At 41.0% G+C, this 27,714-nt stretch overlaps 1 protein-coding gene across 2 annotated transcripts in view; it reads right to left on the bottom strand.

Annotated features, from left to right (window-relative positions):
* Nucleotides 1-27,714, bottom strand: part of LOC122562819 (protein HIRA) — a 107,495-nt gene that overhangs the window by 35,541 nt on the left and 44,240 nt on the right. For both annotated transcript variants that reach the window (XM_043716069.1, XM_043716067.1), the window contains exons 12-14: nucleotides 26,590-26,802; nucleotides 17,044-17,129; nucleotides 11,741-11,932 (exon numbers count right to left, since the gene is read on the bottom strand). In XM_043716069.1, the coding sequence (XP_043572004.1) occupies nucleotides 11,741-11,932; nucleotides 17,044-17,129; nucleotides 26,590-26,802 (491 nt within the window). The remainder of the gene's footprint in view (nucleotides 1-11,740; nucleotides 11,933-17,043; nucleotides 17,130-26,589; nucleotides 26,803-27,714) is intronic.

Below are 27,714 nucleotides of genomic sequence, written 5' to 3'. Positions count from 1 at the left end.
TGACATAGTCAACTGTCATGTTTTTAAAAAGCTGGTGCATTATTGTCCACTAAGGAAGGAAACCTACCATCTTTACCTGGTCTGGCATACATGTGACTCCAAACCAATAGCAATGCAATTGACTCTGAACTGCCCTCTGGGAAATTTGGAATGAGTAATAAACACTGGCCTAGTCAACCACATTGATATCGCATGAAGCGCAGTTAACTGTAATGCTTAACCTGTACATTCACTGTACCCTTTCCTGCCATTGCACTCTCTTATCATACCAAGACACTAAATCTATAAAAGAACTAACAACATGAAACATAGAAACTCAGTTGTGCTGCTGCTGATTAAAAACAATACATCTTCCTCCTCAACTAAGAAAATAAAATATTAAACCGGAAGCCAAGTATCACAGTTGCTGGAAATCTGAAATAAAAATAAACGCTGGAGAAAAATCAGCAGATCTGCAGAGAGAAAAACAGAATTACTCTCCAAGGTCCAATAAGCTGCTCACTGACACTCACTTTGGGTTCTGCCAAGGCCCACACAACTCCTAACATCTTTACAGCTTTGGTTCAAACAAGGATGAAAGAGCTGAATTCCAAAGCAAGGTGAGAATAATTGACCTTGACATCAAGGCCACATTTGACCCAGTGGCATCAAGAAGCCCTGACAAATCTCAAGACAATGGGAATCGAGGGGAAAACTCTTTGCTGGTCAGAGTTGTAGCTGACAGAAACCAGTCCAGAATGATGGAATGGCAAAATTCAAAACTGTAGACCTGACAGGGCATTGCATTGTTGGAGATACCACCTTCCAAACCAAGACCCCAATCTGCCTGAAAAAGAGTCACCCAGACTCAACACATAAATTGTGTTTTCTCTCTACAGGTGCTGCCATACCTGATTTGTTTTTCCAGCAATTTCTGTTTTTGTGTGTTTTCCCCATTCTACCTGCTATGGTGCATTTAAAAGACTCCATAGCATTATCTCAAATAGCAGGGAAATCCTGCAAAACATTACACAAATAGGTTATCAGATCTTCAAGACATGAACGTTAGTGGAAGTTTGCTGCACAAAAATTGTCCACTGCATCGTTTTTATATTAGAACAATGGTTACAATTCAATAAGCACTTTATTGACTAAAATAACTTAAGACAGCAAGTGGGTGTGAAAAGGGCTACATAAATACAAGTCTCTTTTACAGAGTCCATAAAATGTATGGCAATTAACTGTAGAGTTTTGTGCTGTGTTCTGCAATAATAACCTTACCCTGACTCAGATTTTTGGTGAAACATTATTTGAGGTTTAGTAAAAACAGAAACTGCTGGAGAAACTCACAGTATTTACATGGCTAATCCTTCAGTTTACAGTTAAGGATAACCCCCAGAATGTTGATATTGGGGGATTCCGTGATGGTGTCACCACTGAATGTAATGGGGTGGTGGTTAGATTCTTGTTGGAGATGGATCATTGCCTGGAACTTGTTTGGCAGAATGTTACCTGCCACTTGCCGGCCCAAACCTGGATATTGTCCAGATCTTCCTGCATTTGGACAAGAAATGCTTCTGTATCTGAGGAGTCATGAATGGTGCTGAACATTGTGCAATCAGTGAACATCACCACTTCTGTCCTTAGAATGGAGGAAAGGTCACTGATGAAGAAGATTGGACTGATGGCATTATCCTAAGGTGTTTGTGGTGCAGTGGTAGTGTCCCTACTTCAGCCAAGAGACTTGGGATCAAGTCCCACATGCCGCAGAGGTTTCATGATCGGTCTGATCAAGTTGATTGAAATATCTGCCCGAGGAACTCCAGTAGAGATTTCCTGAGCGGAGACAATATCATGTTCTTTTCTGTCAGCATGGACGAGTTGGACCGAAGGGTCTGTTTCCATGCTGTACATCTCTATAACTCGATGCTTAATTATCTCATCTCTGATCAATTGCACTTTGTTGCTGTAGTGTTGATTGTCTGTCATTAGATGGCAATGCTGTTCTATTATAACTACCACAGCCGAATGGCACTTGTTGTGAATCATGCGGCTGTCCATTTGAGTGGGGGAGGGGGACAAAAATAACTTCACAGACAGCACAGAGATGTTGCTTAAAAACTAACAGCTCTCAATGACCACAAAAATCAGTCAAATCAATTGAAAAGCATTCTAATAATTAACAGAATATTTTGTGCAGCTAACACACATGGTCAACTGCTTAATTTATTCATTCACAGTATCCCATTTTGGATCAATCTTTTGTTATTCCAGTATTACATAAATGGGAACTACTGAGAGCTAAAATCTGCAAAGGATTCAAGACCAGGCAAAACACAGGAACTTTAACTGCGCGATGCAGTTGGTTAAAAGTCCAGCATGTATCAAAGAGAATATTTTGTTATTTCGCATTGAGAAACAGTACCAAAATACAGTTTAACCAGAAAAGATCTGGGCCAGAATAAGGTAATACCTTCAGGAAGAAGGCACCATAATTTCTTTGGTGTTTTGTTTGGAATGCCTGTGTTTGTGGGCTGAAGATTTACATAGCAACATAGTGAAACAAATTCAAAAAATGCTGCAGAAACTAAGCAGGTCTGGCAGCATTTGCAGAGAGAAGCCACAGATAATGCCTAGAGTCTGGGTGACCCTTTTCCAGGTAGACTGGGGCCTTGGTTTAACGTCTCATTTGAAAGGTGGTATCTCCAGCAATGCAGCACTCTGTCAGGTCTTCAGCTTTGATTTTTGAAGTCAAACCTGGAGTGGTGCTTTTACCCAGAACTTACTGGCTCAAGTCAAGATTGTTGCCAACACACAAACTTTAACAGGACTAGAAAGGATAGATGAAGGAAGGATGTTCCCGATGTCTGGGAAGTCCAGAACTAAGGGTCAAAGGAGCCTAAGGATATGAACTGAAATATTTAGGACAGAGGTGGAGAAATTTCTTCAGGTAAGCCTATGGAACCTGCTACCACAGAAAGTAGTCGAGGCTAAAACATTGTATGATTGCAGGAAGGAATTGGATACAGCATCAAGAATAAAGGGATCAAAGGATATGGGGGAAAAATAGGAGAAGACTATTGAGTTGAATGATCATAATGAATGGCAGAGTAGGCTCAGAAAGGCAAATAGCCAACTTTGCTCCTATTTTATGTGTTTCTATGAACCTGCCTTTACAGCAGCAACAAAGGGAACTAAACTTGGTAAGCTGCTCTATTTCAAGACTTCAAATTACAGCTGTCTCAACTTCCGTTGGTTAATGCTTGTACTTGTGTTATTACTTGCAATCACGAAGTCCCACTGCCAACACTGAGCATCCCGGTCATAAATGCTAAAGAGTAGCAATCTTTCTGTGCTGTTCCTGTAACAGAAAGGTGCCTCTCTACTGCACCAATATGACACATCTAGCTCTCACCTGGGGCTCAACAGAGACCAATAATATTTGCAACAAATTAGGTGTTGGTCTTGTATTATATTGAACTCATGATGTGACCTAAATCCTTTAAATTATTAGACACGTTTTCCATTCTATCAATCAATCTGGACTGGTTTCAAACTCAGGTCACAAACAGTGGCACCAGATATTCTTTCACCTCCATTTGAGTGGAATGTTTCTACTGAAAGATCTCTACCTGAAACATTAATTGTTTCTCTCTCCACAGATACTGTCAAATCTGTCTGAACATTTCTAGCATTGGCTGTTTCTATTTCAGCATTCATAGTATTTTGTTTTGTTTAATTATCTCATCTCTGATCAGTTGCACTGTGTTGCAGTAGTCACAGAGATGTACAGCATGGAAACAGACCCTTCGGTCCAACCCGTCCATGCCGACCAGATGTACCTACTAGAGAAGGTGCAAAACTTGACCTACTCTTGGGAAATAAGGCAGGGCAGGTGACTGATGTGTCAGTGGGGGAGCACTTTGGGGCCTGCGACCATAATTCTATTCGTTTTAAAATAGTGATGGAAAAGGATAGACTAGATCTAAAAGTTGAAGTTCTAAATTGGAGAAAGCCAATTTTGACGGTATTCGGCAAGAACTTTCGAAAGCTGATTGGAGGCAGATGTTCGCAGGTAAAGGGACAGCTGGAAAATGGGAAGCCTTCAGAAATGAGATAACAAGATTCCAGAGAAAGTATATTCCTGTCAGGGTGAAAGGGAAGGCTGGTAGGTATAGGGAATGTTGAATGACTAAAGAAATTGAGGGTTTGGTTAAGAAAAAGAAAGAAGCATATGTCAGTTATAGACAGGATAGATTGAATGGATCCTTAGAAGAGTATAAAGAAAGTAGGAGTATACTTAAGAGTGAAATCAGGAGGGCAAAACAGGGACATGAGATAGCTTTGGCAAATAGAATTAAGGAAAATATAAAGGGTTTTTACAAATATATTAAGGACAAAAGGGTAACTGGGGAGAGAATAGGGCCCCTCAAAGATCAGCAAGGTGGCCTTTGTGTGGAGCCACAAAAAAATGGGGGAGATACTAAATGAATATTTTGCATCAGTATTTACTGTGGAAAAGGATATGGATGATATAGATTGTAGGGAAATAGATGATGACATCTTGCAAAATGTCCAGATTACAGAGGAGGAAGTGCTGAATATCTTGAAACGGTTAAAAGTGGATAAATCCCCAGGACCTGGTCAGGTGCACCCGAGAACTCTATGGGAAGCTAGAGAAGTGATTGCTGGGCCTCTTGCTGAGATATTTGTATCATCGATAGTCACAGGTGAGGTGCCGGAAGACTGGAGGTTGGCAAACGTGGTGCCACTGTTTAAGAAGGGCGGTAAAGACAAGCCAGGGAACTATAGACTGGTGAGCCTGACCTCGGTAGTGGGCAAATTGTTGGAGGGAATCCTGAGGGACAGGATGTACATCTATTTGGAAAGGCAAGAACTGATTAGGGATAGTCAACATGGCTTTGTGCGTGGGAAATAATGTCTCACAAACTTGATTGAGTTTTTTGAAGTAACAAAGAAGATTGATGAGGGCAGAGCAGAACATGTGATCTATGTGGACTTCAGTAAGGCGTTCGACAAGGTTCCCCATGGGAGACTGATTAGCATGGTTACATCTCACGGCATACAGGGAGAACTAGGCATTTGGATACAGAACTGGCTCAAAGGTAGAAGACAGAGGGTGGTGGTGGAGGGTTGTTTTTCAGACTGGAGGCCTGTGCCCAGTGGAATGCCACTACGATTGGTGCTGGGCCCACTACTTTTTGTCATTTACATAAATGATTTGGATGCGAGCATAAGAGGTACAGTTAGTAAGTTTGCAGATGACACCAAGATTGAAGGTGTAGTGGATAGCGAAGAGGGTTACCTCAGATTACAACAGGATCTGGACCAGATGGGCCAATGGGCTGAGGGCATAGGTTTAGGGCGAGAGGGGAAAGATATAAAAGAGACCTAAGGGGCAACTTTTTCATGCAGAGGGTGTTAAGTGTATGGAATGAGCTGGCAGAGGATGTGGTGGAGGCTGGTACAATTGCAACATTTAAGAGGCATCTGGATGGTTATATGAATAGGAAGGGTTTGGAGGGATATGGGCCAGGTGCTGGCAGGTGGGACTGTTTGCCATTAGATGGCAATGTTGTTCTATTATAACCACCACAACCTAATAGCATCAATTTAGTTCACACTCTGTCCTTTTGAGTGGGGGAAGGGGGAACAAAAGTAACTTCACAGACATGTTGCTTAGAATCTAACAGTCCCCAATGACCACAAAAATCAGTTGAATCAATTGAAAAACATTCTTTTGAGTATCAGAAAATTTTGTGCAGCTAACACACATGGTCAACTGCTTAATTTATTCATTCACAGTATCCCGTTTTGATCAATCTTTTGTTATTCCAGTATTACATAAATGGGAACTACTGAGAGCCAAATTCCACAAAAGATTCAAGACCAGGCAAAACACAGGAACTTTAACTATGTGCTGCAGTTTGTTAAAAGTAGAAGAGAATATTTTGTTATTTAACATTGAGAAACAGTATCGAAATTAAGTTTCACCATAAAAGATCTGGGCCAGAATAAGGTTATAACTTCAGGAAGAAGGCACCAGAATTTGTTTGGCATTTTGTTTGGAACACTGCAGCTTGTGAGCTGAAGATTTACACAGCAAAATAGTGAAGGCAAGACAGAAATTTCTGGAGAAACTCAGCAAGTCTGGCAGCATCTGTGGGAAGAAAAACAGTTCATGTTTTGAGCCAGGTGTCTATCAGAAGTGAGCAAACTTGGTAAACCCCTCCATTTTAGGACTTGAAAATCCCAGCTGCTTTTATTTCCGTTTATTGTTTCTTTTGGTTTTTATGTTATTATTGAACAATTACCAATGACCGCACTAAACATTCCCAAGTGATAAATGCTAGAGAGTAAAAAAATCTTTCTATACTATTCCTGTAACAGAAAAGATGCCATTCTACTGCACCAATGTGACATGCCCAGTTCCCACTTGGAAATCCGATAGAGACCAAGAATATTGGCAAGAATTTCAAGTTTGGTCTTACACTGTTATTCATTTATGACCTGAACCTTTAAAGTCATTAGGCAAGTTTTCCATTCCATCAATATGGACTTGATTCAAAACCAGGTCCCAAACAATGGCACCAGATAAACTTTCACTTCCCTTCAAGTGGAGTGTTTCTGCTGAAAGGTCTCGACTTGAAATGTTCATTGTTTCTCTCTCCAGAGATGCTGCCAAACCTGCCTGAACATTTCCAGCATTTGCTATTTCTATTTCAGTATTCACAGTATTTTGCTTTCGGAACATGGGACTGGGATATCATAGCAATTGCAGAGACGTGGCTCAGGGTGGACAGGACTGGCAGCTTAATGTTCCAGGATACAAATGCTATAGGAAGGATAGAAAGGGCGACAAGAGGAGAGGAGGGGGAGTGTCGTTTTTGATAAGGGATAACATTGCAGCTGTACTGAGGGAGGATATTCTTAGGAATATGTCCAGGGAAGTTATTTGGGTGGAACTGAGATTGGACTACTGACGCCACCCCCCCAAAAGTCAGCAGGAAATGAGAAACAAATTTGTAAGGAGATATCAATTACCTTAATGAATAATAAGGTGGTTATGGTAGGGTATTTTAACTTTCCAAACATAGACTGGGACTGAGCTTAAAAATGTGTTGCTGGAAAAGCGCAGCAGGTCAGGCAGCATCAAAGGAACAGGAGAATCGACATTTCGGGCATAAGCCCTTCTTCAGGAATTCCAGCAACACATTTTTAAGCTCTGATCTGCAGCATCTGCAGCCTTCACTTTCTCCACAGACTGGGACTGCCATAGTGTTAAGAGTTCAGATGGAGAGGAACTTGTTAAGTGTGTACAAGAACATTTTCTGATTCAGTATGTGGATGTACCTACGAGAGAACATGCAAAACTTGACTTGCTCTTGAGAAATAAGGCAGGACAGGTGACTGAGGTGTCAGTGGGGAAGCACTTTGGGGCCAGCGACCATAATTCTATTCGTTTTAAAATAGTGATGGAAAAAGTTAGACCAGATCTAAAAGTTGAAGTTCTAAATTGGAGCAAGGCCAATTTTGATGGTATTAGACAAGAGCTTTCAAAAGCTGATTGGGGGCAGATGTTTGCAGGCAAAGAGACAGCTGGAAAATGGGAAGCCTTCAGAAATGTGATAACAAGAATACAGAAAAAATATATTCCTGTTAGGGTGAAAGGCAAGGCTGGGAGGTGTAGGGAATGCCAGATTAATAGAGAAATTGAGAGCTTGTTCAAGAAAAAGGAAGCATGTGTCAGGCAGAGACAGCAGAGATTAAGTGAATCCTTAGAAGAATATAAAGATACTACGAGTATGCTTAAGAGGGAAATCAGAAGGACAAAAAGGAGAAATAAGATAGCTTTAGCAAATAGGGTGAAGGAGAATGCATAGGGATTTTATAAATACATTAAAGACAAAAGGGTAACTGGGGGAGAATAGGGCCCCTCAAAAATCAGCAAAGTAGCCTATGTATGGAACCGCAGGAGATTGGGGAGATACTAAATGAGTAATCTGCTTCAGTGTTGACTGTGGATAAGGACATGGACCATATAGAATGTGAGGAAATAGACGGTGACATCTTGAAAAATGTTCAAATTGCAAAGGTGGTGGTGTTGGATGTCTTAAAATACATAAAGGTGGATAATTCCCCTGGACCCGATAAGGTGTACCCTAGAACTCTGTGGGAAGCTAGGGAAGTAATTGGTGGGCTGCTCCCTGAGGTATTTGTATCACCGATAATCACAGGTGAGATGCTGGAAGACTGGAGACTGGCTAACGTGGTGCCACTAGTTCCCTGGCTTATCCTTACCACCTTTCTTAAATATAGACCAGTGAGCCTGACATCAGTGGTGGGCAAGTTGGTGGAGGGAATCCTGAGGGACAGGATTTACATGCACTTGGAAAAGCAAGGACTGATTAGGGATAGTCAACATGGCTTTGTGCATGGGAAATCATGTCTCAGGAACGTGATTGAGTTTTTGAGGAAGTAACAAAGAGGGCAGAGTGGTGGATATGATCCATATGGACTTTGGTACGGCGTTCGGCAAGGTTCCTCATGATAGACTGGTTAGCAAGGCTGGATCTCATGGACTACAAGGAGAACTAGCCATTTGGATACAGAACTGGCTCAAAAGCAGAAGACAGAGGGTGGTGGTGGAGGACTGCTTTTCAGACTGGAGGCCTGTGACCAGTGGAGTGCCATATGGATCGATGCTGGATTCTACTGCTTTTCTTCATTTATATAAATGATTTGGGTATAGCAGGTGTAGTTAGTATGTTTGCAGATGACACCAAAATTGGAGGTGTAGTGGACACCGAAGAAGGTTACCACAGAGTACAACAGGATCTTGGTCAGATGGACAATAGAGTTTAAGTTAGCTAAATGTGAGGTGCTGCATTTTGGAAAGACAAATCAGTGCAGGATTTATTCACTTAATGGTAAGGTCCTGGGGAGCATTGCTGAGCAAAGACACCTTGGAATGCAGGTTCATAGCTCCTTGAAAGTAGAGTTGCAGATAGATAGGATAGTGAAGGCGGCATTTGGGGTGCTTTCCTTTATTAGACAGAGAATTGAGTATAGGAGTTGGAGGTCATAGTGGCTGTACAGGATGTTGGTTAGGGCATTTTTGGAATATTGTGTGCAATTCTGGTCTCCCTCTTATCAGAAGGATGTTGTGAAACTTGAAAAGGTCCACAAAAGATTTACAAGAATGTTGCCAGGGTTGGAGGATTTGAGCTATAGGGAGAGGCTGAACCAGCTGGGGTTGTTTTCCCTGGAGCGTCGGAGGCTGAGGGGTGGCCTTATATAGGTTTATAAAATTATGGAGGGGCATGGATAAGGTAAAGACAGGTCTTTTCGCTGGGGTTGAGGAGTCCAGAATTAGAAGGCATAGATTTAGGTTGAAAGGGGAAAAATTTAAAAGGGATCTGAGGAGCAACCTTTTCACGCAGAGAGTGGTGCGTGTATGGAATGAGCTGCCAGAGGAAGTGGTGAAGGCTGGTGCAATTACAACATTTTAAAGTTAAAAATCACACAACACCAGGCTAAAGTTCAACAGGCTTATATTGAAGCATTAGCTTTCGGAGTGCAGCTCTTTCATCAGATGGTTGTGGAGAATAAGAGTGTAAGACACAGAACTTATAGGAAGTTTACAGTGCGATGTAACTGAAATTATATATTGGAAAAGGTCTGGATTGTTTGTTAAATCTCTCATCTTTTAGAATGACCATGTTGGTTTCAGTTCTTTCATACGTAAATCGCAAATTATTTTTAAAAAGTTACATTCTCAAGTGAATTTTAACAATTGGTGTCATGTCGGCCCAGACAATGTATTGAAGGTGTGAGTTTCCTTGTGTAAGGCTGTCTGTGCCACAATGGTCAGTTTGATTCTAAACTGATTTACGGAATCTTATATGGATTCATGCAGTTTTTGAGCAAAGTAAAAACATAATTCTGCAAGTACAAATTCACCACACAAACTTATACGTGCGGCACGGGGTGGGGTTATGAGTTTCTGTGAGAGTGTGTGTGTATGTGTGTGAGTGTAAAGGGGTATAAGTCTGTGAGAGGGGGTGTGTGTGGGAGTGTACGTGTGAGCGTATGAGAGAGGGTTTGCCTGAGTGTAGGGGTGTGTGTGTGTCCGCCCGTCTGTCTGTGTAGGGGTGTGTGTGTGTGTGTGTGTAGTGCAATGGGGTCACCTGTAGTGTGACATGAACCCAAAGTCCTGGTCATTTATCGTTGTTGCCCGTCCTCAAGTCTGCCTTGTAGGACGGTCACCCGAAGCTCCGAGATCCGAAGGTACTCATGCAACTCAGCCAACGTTGTCTATCTCCTGTGCAGGCAAGGATGCCCTGAGGCATGGTACATTGGTGAGACCAAGCAGAGGCGACGGCAACGGATGAATGGGCACCGCACAACAATCAACAGACGGGAATGTTCCCTTCCAGTTGGAGAATACTTCAGTGGTCCGGGACATTCGACCTCGGACCATCCTCCAAGGCTGATTTCAGGACAAGCAACAATGAAAAAGTGGCCGAGCAGAGGTTGATAGCTAAGTTCGGTACCCATCGGGAGAGCCTCAACTGGGACCTTGGGTCATGTCACACTACAGCTGACCCCATTGCACTATACACACTCACATAGACAGACGGACACACACACACAGACGGACACAGGCACACAGACACACACCCACCCGCACTCATAGGTTTGTGGGGTGAATTTGTACTTGCAGAATTATATTTTACTTTGCTCAAAAACTGCATGAATCCATGTACGATTCTGTAAATCCATTTTTTTTAGATTAGAATCAGTCTGACCATGGTGGCTCAGACAGCCTCACACAGGGAAACTCACATCTTCAATACATTATCTGGGCTGACATGACACCAATTGTTAAAGTTCACTTGAGAATGTAACTTTTTAAAAAAAAGTTTGCGATTTACGTATGAAAGAACTGAAACCAACATGGTCATTCTAAAAGATGAGAGACTTAACAAACAATCCAGATCTTTTTCAATATATAACTTCAGTTACATCACACTGTAAACTTTTGCTATAAATTCTGTGTTTTACAACCACTAGACAAAGGAGCAGCCCTCCAAAAGTTAGTGCTTCCAAATAAATCTGTTGGACTATAACCTGGTGTTGTGTGATTTGTAACTTTGTCCACCACAGTCCAACACTGGCGTCTCCAAATGATAACATTTTAAAGGCATCTGGAATGGTATATGAATAGGAAGCATTTTGAAGGATATGGGCCAAGTGTTGGCAAATGTGACCAAACTAGATTAGGATATCTGGTCTACATGGATGAGTTGGATTGAAGGGTCTGTTTCTGTGCTGTACATCACTAAGACTTCTTAATATCTCTGATCAGTTGCACTTTGTTGTTGTAGTGTTGATAGCTTGCCATTAGATGGCAATGTTGCTCTACTATAGCCACCATAACCAAATAGCACCTGTTGCGGTTTATGCTCTGTCCTTCCAAGTGGGGGAGGGGAATGAGAAGAGTCCTGTTTTGCTTCTCAATACTTCTTGCAGTACACTCTACATAGAAACTCACTACACATGGAACTTCATTTATCTTTGTTGAGCTCTAATCAGTTCTAGTTAACAGGACTTCCTCCCTCTCTAAAGCTCCAGCTCACTAGCTAGACTGAATACATAAAAAGGGCATTGTGCTAACACGAGCTGGGTTTGTATGTCACTATTCCAATCCAGTTGTAGTCAGTATTGTGCGCCTTACCCGTCTTTATTGGGGATGTCCTCAGCTGATTTTGCAGTGGCTGGTGCAGGGTCCTGAGTTAGTTTGCTGGAGACAGACTTGGCAGCATTAGAGTCTGAAGAGGGCTGTGGCTGGTTGATATGTGAAGACAGCACTGAGCTTGGAAGTGTCCCCGTGATGGGTACACTGTTAAAAAAAGCAGTCGAAAAATCCCTGATAACAGAATAAAACAAAAGGCAGCTCATGAGAGAAGTGTTATCGTGGCATTGGTATTTACTTAAACAAATGATTCTTGGGTAGTAAAATACTGTACTAAAATGATTAAAATAACAGCAATCACATTGTGGTGTTCAATAATTCAGAAGATTATTTTCTTTTGTAACTTACAGTCTAGTACTCAGTCATATTTTATTTGCAAATGTCAAGTTCTGGAATCTTCAATTCATATAATCATAGAATCCCGACAGTGTAGAAGCTGGCCATTCAGCCCATCCAATCCACAACAACCCTCCAAACAGCATCATACCCAAATCCATTTCCCGACATAACCCCTGCATATCCCATGGCTAATCCCCCTAGCCTAAACATCCCTGGACACTATGGGCAATTTGGCTTAGCCAATCCACCTAACCTGCATATCTTTGGACTGTGGAAGGAAACCAGAGCACCTGGAGGAAATGCTGACACAGGGAGAATGTGCAAACTTCACATAAGACAGTCCCCCAAGACAGGAATCAAACCTGGGTCCCAGGTGCTGAGGCAGCAGTGCTAACCACTGAGGTACCATGCCGCCCCTTGCTTTATTCTGAAACAGCCATTCTGGTCTATGCTCCATAACAATACAGCTCTACAGGGCTACACATATAGCACATGACTATAACACTACGAAGGACACTTGGTGGCCTTATAAATTCTTCAAACAATGTAGCTTTGGCCTGAACGTTCTAAAATTGCACAGCACAAGAGTGGCAAAGGGGAACCAAGAGTCACTTGAAGTGTACTCGGTGGTAGAGGTAAAAATTTTGCACATTTTCTTTTTGCTGCAACTGTCAAAGCCATTGCTGCAGATAGGATTGTAGAGTCCCTGCAAACAATGATTATGTGGCGAAACATAGGAAATACAATAGCAATACCAGTGTATACAATCAAAAAGACACCTGTTTCTATTTCTGGAGAGAGACTGAATTGAAGAAAATTGTGAAGCAGAGACCATAATGCCTTTTGCCTAGAAATTTTTAAAAACATTCTGATTTCATCTCAGCTGAGAATGTTTGCACATAATAATACCTTCAGCCACACTACAATTCCAAACCTAAACCCCTCTGACACAATCTGCTGCTTCAAACTCCTTTTGGTCCTAATTCTAATCAGACATTGGTCCACACAGCATTTTTTTTTAAAGAAGTGACCAGTGGGAAATAAACAGAAGTGAAAATGCCATCATATATTCTGTAATTAGCACATCACTTGTATATTTTCACATGCTTATTGGAGTATGCTAGGTGGCAGAGTTAAAAATTCCATGTAAGCATATTGAAATATCTTAAAGCATCATACAATGAGTCAGTTTAAAAGCATGTGACCATTTCAGCCATTGACTAGCAGCACCTCACAAACAGTAATTCGATGGAATGAGTATTGAATGATCTTCCAATAGTGTCTGACAGGAATGTTGGGACACATTTTCATGACTCCCTGTTCTTACTGAAGTATTATCATGGACCTTTAACACCCATGGGAAGAGGTCACAATTTAATATTTCACCCCAAGGGGGAAGTTACTTTGGCAATGCAGCACTTCTTCATTTTTTTGTTACTGCATTGTGCACTTACATCTTGGCACTGACTTGAACCCACAACTTTCTGACCCAGAGTTGAATGTTCTTCAACTAACTCAAGGAGAAAAATAATTTACAAAAACATTGGCCTCAAATCTCATTTCACTTTATAAAATTCCACAACATGTATTTTTGAAGCCAGAGGAATATTAGGGCACTATTATGAAGGAGCTCCAATGGAGAACAGCATCCAACTATGAACCCATCTTACAATATAGTGACAGACTTCACAGTTGCTGAAGGTAAGGGTCCTCTGCTTAAACGCTTGTTATTGTTTCAGGCACTCTGCCACCCGTCAAAGTTATTGTTTTGTTCTTGCATCAAAAAGGCCTTGGTGTATTATGTCCCAATGCCTTGAGTAAACATCTCTCACTATTTCAGTCAGCAATACTTCCTCCATATTGAACTCTTGCAGACATCATGTGGAAAATACAATTGAAAACCAAGCTAAATATACAAAGTCCAGGGAGAAAATGAAAAACGATAGAAGAGAAGCAAAGAAGACTGGCAGCTAATAGAAATGGGAATCTAAAAATTTTCTTGAGGCATATTAGTAGTAGAAGGATGGTTAAAGGAAAAGTGAACCAATTAAGAAACAAAACACCATTTATGCAGGAAGGCAGTGGAAGTTTAACCGAATATTTTGCACCTCTCTTTATCAAGAAAGGAAGATGCTACGATATTCAAAAAGGAGGCAGTGGACGTGATTTTCTGGTCCTCATTAGACAATGGGCCAAGCACATGCCAGGGCGGGCTAGTGTGGTATGGAAACCTGTGGACTAGTTGGACATAAGGGTCTGTTTCTATGCTGTATGACCCTGTGACTCAGGGGTATGTAAGAGAACTGAAAAATCGCACAGGTTACACTCTTCTATAGAAAAAAAAGGCATAACCATAAGCCCAGTAACGAGAAGCCAGTTAGTTTAACCTTAGTGATTGGGAAGCTTCAAGGGAATAAATCAGTGAAGGTTTCAGGACAGATTGAGAAAAAGTGGTTAATAAATTATAGAGCATTCTAACCTAACACAGACATTGTTAATTGGCACAGAGCACAAAGCAAGGTTAAAGTAAAACTTCAGCCTCAATTAGTATTGGCATGTCTAGTTCTGGGTACTGCTCGTTAAAAACGTTGTGAAAGCATTGGAGAAGAGGCAGAAAATATTCAAGAGAATAGCTTCAAGTCTGAGGAACTACAGTTAAGTCGACGGACTGAAGACATTGGGGCTGTTCATGCTTGGAGAAGGGTGTGGAAGGAACTGTTCCCATTGAATTCAGGATCATGAATCTGAGGCACATATTTACGTAAATGAAAAAGAGTGACCGTGATTACAATATTAAATGGTGTCTCACACAATAAGTGCTTTGGATGTAGAATGGTGCATATGTGTAATGGTGCAAAAGGATGTGTGTGCACATGTGTAATGGTATGTGTGCGTACACATGTGTGTTTGGGTGGGGAATGGTGTCTATACATACAGAGAGAGAGAGAGAGAGAGAGAGAGAGAGAGACACACAGAGAATGTTCAGTCAAAGCATTGAAGGAGTTAACGATTGGGAAGTTGTGCATGGCTATAGAAAGAAGTGGTGAATTGGCACTAGATAAATTGCTTTCTAAGAGCCAGCACAGAGGTGGAAGGGCCAAATGGCCTCACTCCATGCTGTAACCATTCCATTAACTTTCCCACTAACTTGCAATCAAATCAGGGCATTGTTTTTTCACAGACATTTATGAGAAAAGCCATTCTGGAACTCAAATCAGAAATGAACCAAAATAGACACACCAGTGCAAATTGAAGTTGGAAGCAGAGTGCAATTCTGATTAACAAAGAAACAGTTTGGGAGAATTTACAAGTCCCTCATCAACCTGGATATTCATAAAAAACACATCCAAACTGAATTCTAAATTTTAAGTTGAAGCTAAATGATTCAGGGTGACATCAGAAAGTCCCAACTCCTCCAAATTTCACCTGATCCCCCAACCCCCACATTTACGGCTCAACATTCCTAATTTCAAAGCAACTTGTGATTTGCTCATTCTTCCTACAAAATATAATAGACCTCTCAACACTAAAACAATCAAGTACTAGTTATCTGCTCATTTGGCCAAGCTTAGCAATGTTTTCCTGTAATTTGTTTCAGTCTCCTCAGCAGTGCCCATCACCCTGCATCATCCACAGTTGTGCTTTTGATTCTCAAGTCTGAAGCTTCAACATAAATTGTGAACAACAGCAGTCTTAGCACTGAACCTTCTGGAATCCCCCTTCCCACCTTCTGCCACTGAATAGCTACCAATTAACCCTATTCTCTGCATGCAGTCTTTCACCATTCTCTTCTTGTGCTAACTCTGCATACTCTGACCTGATTAGTCCATGACAGGTTGGTCGAAGGGAGGGAGTCTGTGAGCAAGACACACAAAGAGAGACAGTTTGTGTGTGTGCATTTTGGGTTGGAGGAAGAGAGGGAAGAAAGACGACAGGGAAAAAGAGAAAGCGTGAGAAAACAAGAAAGTAAGAGAAAACATGAGATGCAGATATCCTATGTACATGCTCAGTATAAGTATTTTGCTTATCTTCATTTTATTTTGATGTCTTTATTCATTTATGATGCTTCATTAGTGTTTAGGTTGCTGTTGTTTAACCGCACACATTTGTTGTGGTCTCTGTTGCACGTATTTCCCATTGCTGGTCTGCATCATATTATTTGGCAGATCAGGCTGGAAGGGTCCAGACAGTATCCGCCTGCTCCTTATTTCTCATTCTCTTAGGAATATGCTCCCCAAGTTCAGAACATTCCAGCTCACTGTAAATACAGTCAGGTCACTACCTGCAGCATGTTTCCCCCCTTTTGTCCAGTAGTCAAAAAGAACCTACTCTGCTATAACGGACCTGAACGCAAACCTGCAACACCGAGAGATCATAAGCCTTACTACTGCTGCCATCTTACACTCCCGAGGATTGCTGGAAAATCAAATCCAGTGAAGCAGAATCCGAGGTAGAACACTTTCTGTTGCCAGTGTTCAGTGACACTGTGTCACAGCTCCAAATCATCCAGACAAACAACTGCAAGACACTCTGGCGCCACTATTTAGTTAAAAAATATCAGCACATGTCCATACAGTGTAACAAAGCTGGCACGAGGCAAGATTCCCTCCATATCATAGCAATCCTAACAGTGACGTGCTGAGTTTAAGCCTTCCTGCTTGCACAGTTAATACAACTGAGCTGGCCATAATACATGTTAAAGTGATACCAAAGTTAGTATCTGTAATTGATTGACAGGACTGAAAAAACATCAAGCCCTCAGGATGCTGTTCTGAAAATTCAACTGAAAAAGACAGACTGAAGTCACTGCCTTTTACTCACACTTGGTTATGTATTTAGCACATGATACAAATGCATCTTAGAATCAAACTTTCTTGAAGGGATTCTTCATGAGTTCTTAACTCTGCAGCACACATTTTTCAAAGGGGATTGATATGACCTCTTACCCAGTGTCTAACTGAGCAATGCAAAACGGTGTGATTCTTCTCCGTCCGTCAGCTGTCCTAGTTTCAATCTGCTTCTTTAATAAATTCTACAAAGGAAGGGAGAAAGAGAGAGAAAGAAAAATTCAGATGCTATTTCCAGTAAACCGTTTCCTTCCACTGTAATGGGCCAAGGCTCTCATTTAGCTTTCTTAAACTTCTCAGTTTATTCAAATTGCTCTTTTAATCTCCCAGATCACAGAAAAAACACCACTTTTGAGAATCTGCCAAAACTGAATGCTAAAATGACAAGAGTAAAATACCTTTCAGAAAAACATGACTGTCGTACATAAAAATTCTGCTGATGAGCAGCCTCGCCACACCTTTCAAGAGATATTTGAAACACAATACCCCCTGGAAACAAGATGCATCATATTACACCAGTCACCTTCATAGCAGTGACCAGGACAACATATTCTTTTGTGGCAAAGAGGTAAATCTGTCATCAAATAATATGCAACAGTTCGTCCATTAGGAAAATTCTTGTTCCACTGGACAGCCTGTTAATGACTTTCTTCGTATAATATTCTCATTCATTAGGCTTTACAATTGTATAAAGTATTATACCAACATACAACACAGTTTAAAAACAAAGGATCATCCAATAACCATAATTGTTCCTAGTAGTCAGTAACAAGTAGTTTCTTTATATGTTGGAACAACATTCACATCAAAGCAAGTGCTTATTTTAGGACAGAGTTAAAACAAAATGAACCCGCCAACATCTCTTCCAGAGAATACAATCTGTTTAGCAATAAATATTTATAGGATAAAAATCCAGCAGGCTTTTTGTTTTTCACATCTTGGAGAACATAAGCAAAAGGACTGGCAAGTTAATTGGCAGCCTAACAGAAACTTACCCTTCATTGGTTGTGACTGTTTTTTATACCAGCGAGGTGAAGGCTTTATGGGTTCCCACAAGCAATACAATTTGGAGGTACTGGATGAAGGGGAGGAGGAATGGTGCTGAGGGCACCCAGTAGATATGAGGATTCCAAAAGATGTCACCTCTATCACTACTGCTAACAATACTGCCTTAAAGTCCATCTTCATTCTAGTGACTAGAAGATGTCACCCTGAGAAGAAATACACTAACCAATCTAGAACACCATTTGGAGCAACTAACTTGCAAGACTAACTAACATCAGTTTGCTTGAAGTGCCAGCTTTATGATGTCATACTTTAAGTTTGAGACTCAGGTACTGTTTGAATCAAAAAGAGAAAGCAATTACAGGATGGCAGCTCAGTAGAGAAAAATGCTGGAACTTGAAATGATACGGTGCCTTACCTTATCTCAGGATGTTCCAAAACACTTCACAACCAAACAATTATCAATGAAGTGCAAAGATTGTTGGCAAAGTCACATTATTGTCATCCCAGTAATGAGGGAGACAAAGAGAGGGAACAGAGACTAGGCATGGTCAGAGATTGCATCATACAGCAGTTACACAGATAAACAGATTAACAGATAACTTAGGCACAGTCAGTGATCTGTTGGACTGGATTCAGTTGCTTGAGAAAATCCAAAGGAAACTTTCAAGAATTTTGCTGTTTCCATCTCCCAGGAAGGATTTATAGCGGTTGAGTCAGGATGGAGTTGCCTGAGAGGTGGTCTAACCATGATATTCCAGACATCGTGAATGGTGGATAGTCTTCTTGACCTAGCTGGTCTTTTCCTGCTCATATATTTGTATGTTCAAAAGAGAACAGGAACTATTTGTCTTTTACAATATTAGCAGCAAATGGACTCGCACGTCAAACAAAAGCAAACTGATGGAGGTGCTGAAGATCTAAAATAAAAACGAAGTGAAGAAACTTGGCAGATCTGGCAGCATTTGTGGAGAGACAGATAGAGTTCCAAAGAAAAATCACTGGACTTTAAACATGATGCCGCACTTTGTTTTGTTCTCTCTTCCAGATTATGTGTATTACAAAACAATTATGAAGAAAGGCTGGACCTCAAGTCTTCAGTAACCAAATGCCTGAGCTTCATGCCAGGTCCACTGACCATATATCATGAATACTCCATAGTGTTGCTGATTGTCAAGTTGACACTTGGATGGGACCTGGAGAACTTCTGTTTTCTGAGAGGTTTGAATTCTTCCAATTGAATCCTAGGTGACACCCATTGGTGAATCAATGTTATCATAAATATTGTGGCTCCAGTTGAACAAACAAACAGAAGCTTACCCGTGCTTGTACTGACATGATGCAAATTTTAAACGACTGAACCTCAGCGGTGACCCTAGACGTAGATGTGGGTCCCTAAACCTTGGCTCTTTGTAATCTGCACTATAGATGTCTAAGATAGAGTGCTGTGTGTCCCTATAAAGAGAGGAATTATACCTTGTACAGGAAAACAGCATTCCTTTATCAGTGTACTTCTCATGGTGATGGTTTTGAACAATGCTGAGCCAAAACCAAAAGAAAATTCAACCGCAGAGCTCCAGCACTTCAATTGTTCAGTCTATGCATAAGAGTAGCTCATTTCAATCAGCATCAGTTCTTGCAAACATTAGAGAGGAAAGTTTGCTTTTGCAAATTTACTTTAGAGAGGGTACTACAGGTCTTCAAAGAAAAAGGGGACAAATTAGCTTTGGCAAATAGGGTTAAGGAGAATCCAAAGGGATTTTATAAATACATTAAGGACAAAAGGGTAATTAGGCAGAGAATAGGGACCCTTATAACTCAGCAAGGCAGCCTATGTGTGGAACGACAGGAGATGGGGGAAGATACCAAACGAGTAATTTGCATCAGTGTTTATTGTGGACAAGGATATGGAAGATACAGAATGTGGGGAAATAGATGGTGACATCTTGAAAAAGTGTTCATATTACAGAGGTGGTGGTGCTGGATGTCTTGAAAAGCATTAAAGCGGATAAATCCCCAGGACCTGATCAGGTGTACCCTAGAATTCTGTGAAAGCTAGGGAAGTGATTGCTGGGCCCCTTGCTGAGTTTTATCAGTTGTATCATCTGTAGTCACAGTTGAGGTGCCAGAAGACTGGAGGTTGGCTATAGTTGTGTCACCATTTAAGAAAGGTGTTAAGGAAAAGCCAGGTAACTATAGAGTAGAGTAGTGAGCCTGACATCGGTGGTGGGCAAGTTCTTGGAAGGAATCCTGAGGGACTGGATGTACATGTATTTGGAAAGGTAAGGACTAATTAGGGAGAGTCAACATGGCTTTGTGCATGGGAAATAATGTGTCATGATCTTGGTTGAGTTTTTGAAGAAGTAACAAAGAGGTTTGTTGAGGGCAGAGTTGTGGACGTGATCCATATGGACTTCCGTAAGGCATTCGACAAAGTTCCTCACGGTAGACTGGATAGCAATGTTAGATCTCATGAAATACAGGGAGAACTAGCCATTTGGATACAGAACTGGCTCAAAGGTAGAAGACAGAGGGCGATAGTGGAGGGTTGCTTTTCAGACTGGAGGCCTGTGACCAGTGGAGTGCCACAAGAATCAATGCTGGGTCCACTATTTTTCATCATTTATATAAATGATTTGGATATGAACATAGAACGCATAGTTAGTAAATTTGCAGATGACACCAAAATTGGAAGTGTAGTGGGCAGCGAAGGTTACCTCAGAATACAACAGGATCTTGATCAGACCAATGGGCAAGGTGTGGCAGATGGAGTTTAATTTAGATAAATGTGAAGTACTGCATTATGGAAAGGTAAATCAGAACAGGGCATATATACTTAATAGTAAAGTCCTGGGGAGTGTTGCTGAACAAAGAGACCTTGGAGTGCACGTTCATAGCTGCTTGAAAGTGGAGTTGCAGGTAGATAGGATAGTGAAGGCGGCATTTGTTATGCTTTCCTTTATTGGGCAAAGCATTAAGTACAGACTTTGGGAGGTCACGTTGTGGCTGTACAGGATGTTGATTAAGCCACTTTTGGACTATTGTGTGCAATTCGGGTCTCTTTCCTATTGGAAGGATGCTGTGAAACTTGACAAGATTCAGAAGAAATTTACAAGGATGTTACCAGGGTTGGAGGCTTTGAGCTATAGGGAGAGGCTGAATAGGCTGGGGCTTTCCCTGGAGTGTCAGAGGCTGACGGGTGACCTTATAGAAATTTATAAAATAAAGAGGGGCATGGGTAGAGTAAATAAACAGGGTCTTTTCCCTGGGGTGGGGAGGTTCAGGACTAGAGGGCATAGGTTTAGGGTGAGGGGGAAAAATTTAATAGGGATCTAAGGGGCAACTTGTTCACACAGAGTGGTGAGTGTATGGAATGAGCTGCCAGAGGAAGTGGTGTAGGCTGATACAATTACAACATTTAAAAGACATCTGGATGGGCATATGAATAGGAAGGGTTTAGAGGGATATGGGGCAAGTGCTGGCAAATGGAACTAGATCAAATTAGGATATCTGGTCGGCATGGATGAGTTAGACTGAAGGGTCTGTTTCTGTGCTGTATATTTCTGTGGCTGTAAATGCTAGTAAATTTTTCCAGACTGAACTGTGGAGGAGGAAACAAAAAGCATATTTCATAAGAACATAAGAACTAGGAGCAAGAGTCGGCCATCTGGCCCTCCGAGCTTGCTCCGCCATTCAATAAGATCATGGTTGATCTTTTTGTGGACTCAGCTCCACTTACCCACTTACTGAAGTCAACTACTTCACTGGGCAGGGAATTCCATAGCTTAACAACCCTCTGGGTGAAAAAGTTCCTTCTCAATTCAGTCCTAAATCTGCTCCCTCTAATTTTGAGGCCAAGTGGAGTAGGAGAGACTGAGTAGACTGGGATTATATTCATTGGAATTTAGAAAAATGAGGGGGTGTCTTATAGAAACAGATAAAATTATGAAGGGAATATATAATATAGAAATAGAGAGGCTTAGAACATCCTCTCTATTTCTATCTTATATATTCCCTTCATAATTTTATCTGTTTCTATAAGACACCCCCTCATTTTTCTAAATTCCAATGAATATAATCCCAGCCTACTCAGTCTCTCCTCATAGCCAACCCCCTTAACTCCAGAATCAACCTAGAGAATCCCCCTGCAACCCCTCTCTTGCCAGTAAGGAGACCAAAACCCGAAGCAGTACTCGAGGTGTGGCCTCACCAGCACCCTGTACACCCTACAACATAACCTCCCTGCTTTTAAACTCAACCCCTTTAGCAATGAAGGACAAAATTCCACATGCCTTCCTTATTACTTGTACCTGCAGTCCAATGCTCTATGATACAGAAGCATAACTTTGACTGCAGAAGCACACAAGTTTATATGGGACAAAATATGAATTCCATGCTATGAATCAACATTAGTCACTTCAACTAGTAGAATTTAATAACTTCTCCAATAGGCTTTCCTGAGCTAAAATACAAAATATTTTGATTAAAAGCTACGGCTACAAATAGGTTTGGTGTCCTATAAAGAGGTGTCGATGGTACCTCATGCAAAAATAAGCATGAGTTATGATCAGAGCTATATTTGGGCGGTTAGACATTGATCTTACAGTTCTATGACTTAAGCCAAATGCAGCTTACAATAATGAGATGAAAACATCTCTAAGTGAATTCATCGTAAAATCAGCTTGAGTGGTTTCAAATTTATGACCAGTGGGTTGGAACCCACTGCATAATACAGACCTTCATTTGGCATGAATTGGGAACTTTCTCTGAAGATGTTACAGAATGCATAGTTTGCCAGATGAAAACATACCATTCCAGAGCTCTTCAATTGTTCTGCGAGGGGCTGAGGGACATGATTGGGCTACAGAGGGAGGAGTAGCTCTCCTCACCTTTAAGTACTATTTTCACTTTTATTTTAAGCAATTAATTAAATATGAAGCCTCACATGACATCTGAGGGGGTTATTGGACAAACACAACAGGAGGATATCTAGCCAAGTCAACTCTGCAAGGACTGCATCACTTGTACCTTAATTGGGACAGCTGTCTCAAAGATTAGTTAAACAACAACATAAAGTCGGAGTTTCAGAATCATACCTAAATTAGGCAATATCGTGAATAATGAGAAAGGTTATCAGAAATTGCAGCAGGACCTTAATCAGCTGGGGAAGTGGGCCAAGAAAACTGGAAATGGAGTTTAATATAGACAAGTGTGAGGTCTTGCATTTTCGAAAGTCAAATCAAGGTAGGAGTCAAATTCACGACGATAAGACATATGAGCTGAAATCAGGCTATTCAGCCCATCAAGTCTGCTCCACCATTCAATCACGGCTCATAAGTTTCTGCATTCTCCCTCTTTCTCCTCATAACCCTTAGCACTCAAGAACCTATCTACCTCAGTCTTAAATATACTGATTGATCTGGCCTCTACAGTCTTCTGTGGCAATGAATTCCATAAATTCCCCACTCTCTGGCTGAAGAGGTTTCTCCTTATCTCTGTTCTAAAACAGGTCTTCCCTTTACTCGAAAGCTGTGCCCTTGGGTCCTTGTCTCTCAACCAATGGAAACATCTTCCCAACACCTACACTATCTAGTGCATTCAGTATGTTTCAGTTAGATCTGCCGTCTTCCTTCTAAACACCATCAAGAATAGACCCAGGGTCTTCAAACATTCCTCATATGTTAAGCTTTTCATTCCTGGGACCATTCTCGTGAACCTCCTCTGAATATGCTCCAAGGCTTGTACATCCTTCCTGAGATATGGGACCCAAACCTGCACTCATTACTCCAAATGTAGTCTGACCACAGCCTAATAGAGCCTCAGACGTACATCCCTGCTTTAAATTCAAGTCCTCTCAAAATAAATGCAATAATTACTTTGCCTTCCTAACTACTGACTCAACCTGCAAGTTTACCTTGAGAGAATCCTGGACCAGAACTGCCAAGTCTCTTTGCACTTCAGACTTCTGAATTTTCTCCCCATTCAGAAAATAGTCCATACCTCTATTTTTCCTACAAAGTGCATGATCTCACTTTCCCACATTGTATTCCATCTGCCCACTCTCCCAATCTGTCCAAAGACTTCTGCAGTCTCACCACTTCCTCAATGCTACCAGTCCCTCTATCTTTGTGTTGACTGCAAACTTAGCTAGAATGCCCTCAGTTCCTTCACCTAGATCTTTAATGTATAAAGTGAAAAGTTGTGGTCCCAACACTGAGCCTTGCGGAACACTACTTGTCACAGTCTGTCATCCTGAGAAGGACCCTTTTATCCCAACTCTCTGCTTTCTGCCAGACAACCAAGCTTCTATCCACACTGGCACCTTGTCTCTTACACAATAGGCTCTTATCTTACTCAGTAGCCTCCTATGCAGCACCTTGTCAAAGGTTTTCTTGAAGTCCAAGTAGATAACATCCATTGGCTCTGTTTGGTCTAACCTGCTCATTACTTCCTCAAAGAATTCTAGCAGATTTGTCAAGCATGACCTCCCCATGATGAAACCACGCTGACTTTGCCATATTTTAACATACATTTTCAAGTATTCAGAAATCCCATCCTTCACATGGAGAATGGTAGGCCTTAAGGAGTGTAGTGGAACAGAGGGACCTCGGAGTTCAGGTGCACAGTTCTTTGAAAGTGGAGTGACAGGTAGACAAGGTAGTGAAGGCGGCTTTTAGCACACTGGCCTTCATCAAGCAGGGCATTGAGTATAGAAGTTGCGAAGTTATGTTGCAGTTATATAGGACGTTGGTGAGGCCATACTTGGAGTATTGTGTTCAGTTTTGGTCACCTTGCTATAGGAAGGATGACAGTAAACTGGAAAGAGTGCAGAAGAAATTTACAAGAATGTTGCGAGGACTCAACGATTTGTGTTATAGGGAGAGGTTGGACAAGCTAGGAAATTTTTCTTTCGACGTAGGAGACTAAGGCCTGGATAGGATGAATGCACTTAGTCTTTTTCCCAGGGTTGGAGAATCGAGGACTAATAGAGGACATCAGGTTAAGGTTACAGGGGAAAGAATTAAAGGGAACCTGAGGGGCAACTCCTTTTTTTACACTGAGGGTGGTACGCATATGGAATAAGCTGCCAGTGAAGTGGTTGAGGTGGGTACATTAACAACATTTAACAGCATTTGAACAAATCTTTGGATAGGAAAGGTTTAGAAGGATATGAGCCAACTGCAGATAAATGGGGTTAGCATGGATGGACATTTTAGTCAGTATGAAACAGTATGGGCCAAAGAGCCTGTCTCCATGCTGCAGGACTCTATGCCTATAACTCTCTACCTTTGAGATAGGCCTGAAAATTCTTCCAATTGGCTGGAAAGAACCAAAGTCTGACAGTGTTCTCTAAGCGACTTCAAACTACTCGCAGTCTCATGATATCAGGGAAAACATTGGCAAAGCAGCCTCCTCCTACCCACCATCAACTGATGACTCAGTACTCCTTCATGTTCAATGCTAGTTAAAAAAAGTGAGATCAACAAACAGCTAAGCACACTGGGCACATCAAATGCTCTGTGCACCGACAACATCCCAGCTATAGCAGTGAAGAAGAATTCTTCAGAATCACTTTTGCCTCCAGCCAAACTGTTCCATTACAGCTACAACACTGGCATTGATTTTACAAAGTGCACAGATGTACTCTGTTTACAGAAAAAATGAAATGCAGGACAAATCCATTTGACAAATTATCACTCCATCATTAGTATCTCTTAATTATCAAAGTAATAGAAGACATTACTGCTCCATACATAGACAAAGGACCTCAGTCCCATAGGTATGGTGAGAATGACACCCTTTAAATTAAGACTGTATTTGATCAAGTGGAGTGGCAAAGTGCCCTAATAAAATTGAACTCAATGGGAAAAAGGGGGAAAACTCTCCTCTAGCTAGAGTCATACCTCGTACAAAAGAAGATGGTTCTGACAGCTAGTGGTCAATGATTTGACCTCAAGACAGTACGGAGAGGTTTTTCTAGGGAGTGTCCAAGACCCAATCACCTTCAGCAGTTTCATCAAAGATCTTCCTTCTTTCATAAGGTGAAAAGTGGGGACTTTTCACTGACAATTATAACGTTCAGTTCCATCCAACTCTTCAGAGACAAATAGCAAATTATGGCAAATGGAACCAGACTGCTTTGTGTTATATATTGTAAATATTTGTGTTACAAATTTAATAAAATTTTAAAATTAAAGTACATTTACAAATTTAAATGTAATAAAACTAAGCTATTAACACAAAGCCCATTGGAAGAAACTCTCATATAATCTTAAGCACAAGACCAGTAAGAGGTATGTTACTTGGATTTAATTTCCCCGATATATTCAAAGCAATGGTCTGCTTCTGCTCCTATAGACAAACGGTATTTGAAAATGGACACTCTTGTGTCTTAACCATGGATTCTGATTCTGCATTTTTAATGCTCCTGGTCCATATTTATATCTGTTTCATACACAACAAATTCTGTAATCCAGAAATGCTCCGAACATTCCAGTTTTAGGCTCCTGAAATCACAAGTCCTTTAACCGTGAATTCTGACACACTCACTGAGGTTATGTTCCATTCTACAATGCTGCTTTATTCAACCCTTGATCGAACAGCAATACTTTGAGTTTTGCTTAAAATCCAATCTATTACCTTTCGAATATCCTCAAGGCTCTCTCCATTCAGCATATTTGCCACTTTGGGAGGCATCAGCTCCCTGGAACCTACAGCATTCTTCTGCTCCTGCAATTCTTTTTGTTGCTGTTGGTACTTCAGCATCTCTGGATTTTCAATAATGGTAGTGGATAGTTGCTGCTCTGTTGTAATTGCTAGGCTTTTGCCGTAGGTCTTCTGATGAATCATGTTCTGCAAGACAAAAGTAAAACCAATGAATAGTTGAAACTTTCCACAGAAAAGCCAGGTAAGGATGTTGCCCTCAAAGGAAACATTTAATGTTATCATAACCAGATTTGTCTCTGCTCGCATTGAGAATACTCTCTACAACATGTCACATCTTAGTGCATTATTTTGCATACATTAATAGATTTTGATACTTCACAAAACATTTTGAGACTCTTATAGCAAGAATTGTCAAAATAAAAGCTAAACTTTGCAGTTTAATTCATTCCACCCCTTCGATAAAAATTAATCAAAATCAAACAACACTTGAAAACCCACAGTAGCTTTCTCTGTACAGACTGAACTCAAATGCAGATGAAGGGGGGTGAAAGACAGCATGTAAAAGACACATTAAACAATAATGAGATTGATTTTGATGGGTTCCTATTATAGTAAAATGAAAACGCAGTTAACAAAATCAGCGAGTATAACGGAGGTCACCTGCTCAGAGAGCAGAAAATCTACACATTGCTGAACTCAGATGATTTTTTTTTGTTAGAAATATCCACATCTCCAGAGAACATGTCAACAAATATGTTTATAATAATTATGGTAGATGGTACTAGAGACAGCTAACTTGGATCAAGACCCAAAGTTATTCAGAACACAACGCACATTTTAATGCTAAAAAAGCAAGTTTAAGTGGCATTGATTAGTGACTGCTATGACACAGATTTCTCATTTGGACAAGATGGAACTGATTAATTGCATCCCTATACACATTTATTTCTTACCCTTCCTCAAAATACTGTTGAGCGAGATATTTAATGCAATGCAATTCTCCTGGAGGCTGTGAATCCCTGTGAAATACTGTGTAAGTTGGTGGAAAACACTACGCTTCTTACCTCTGAGGAAGGGCTGTTACACCAAAATGGAGCA

The sequence above is a fragment of the Chiloscyllium plagiosum genome, chromosome 25 (genome assembly GCF_004010195.1).
Source record: "Chiloscyllium plagiosum isolate BGI_BamShark_2017 chromosome 25, ASM401019v2, whole genome shotgun sequence".
Classification (NCBI taxonomy): domain Eukaryota; kingdom Metazoa; phylum Chordata; class Chondrichthyes; order Orectolobiformes; family Hemiscylliidae; genus Chiloscyllium; species Chiloscyllium plagiosum.
This window is presented reverse-complemented; position numbering and strand designations above follow the sequence as displayed.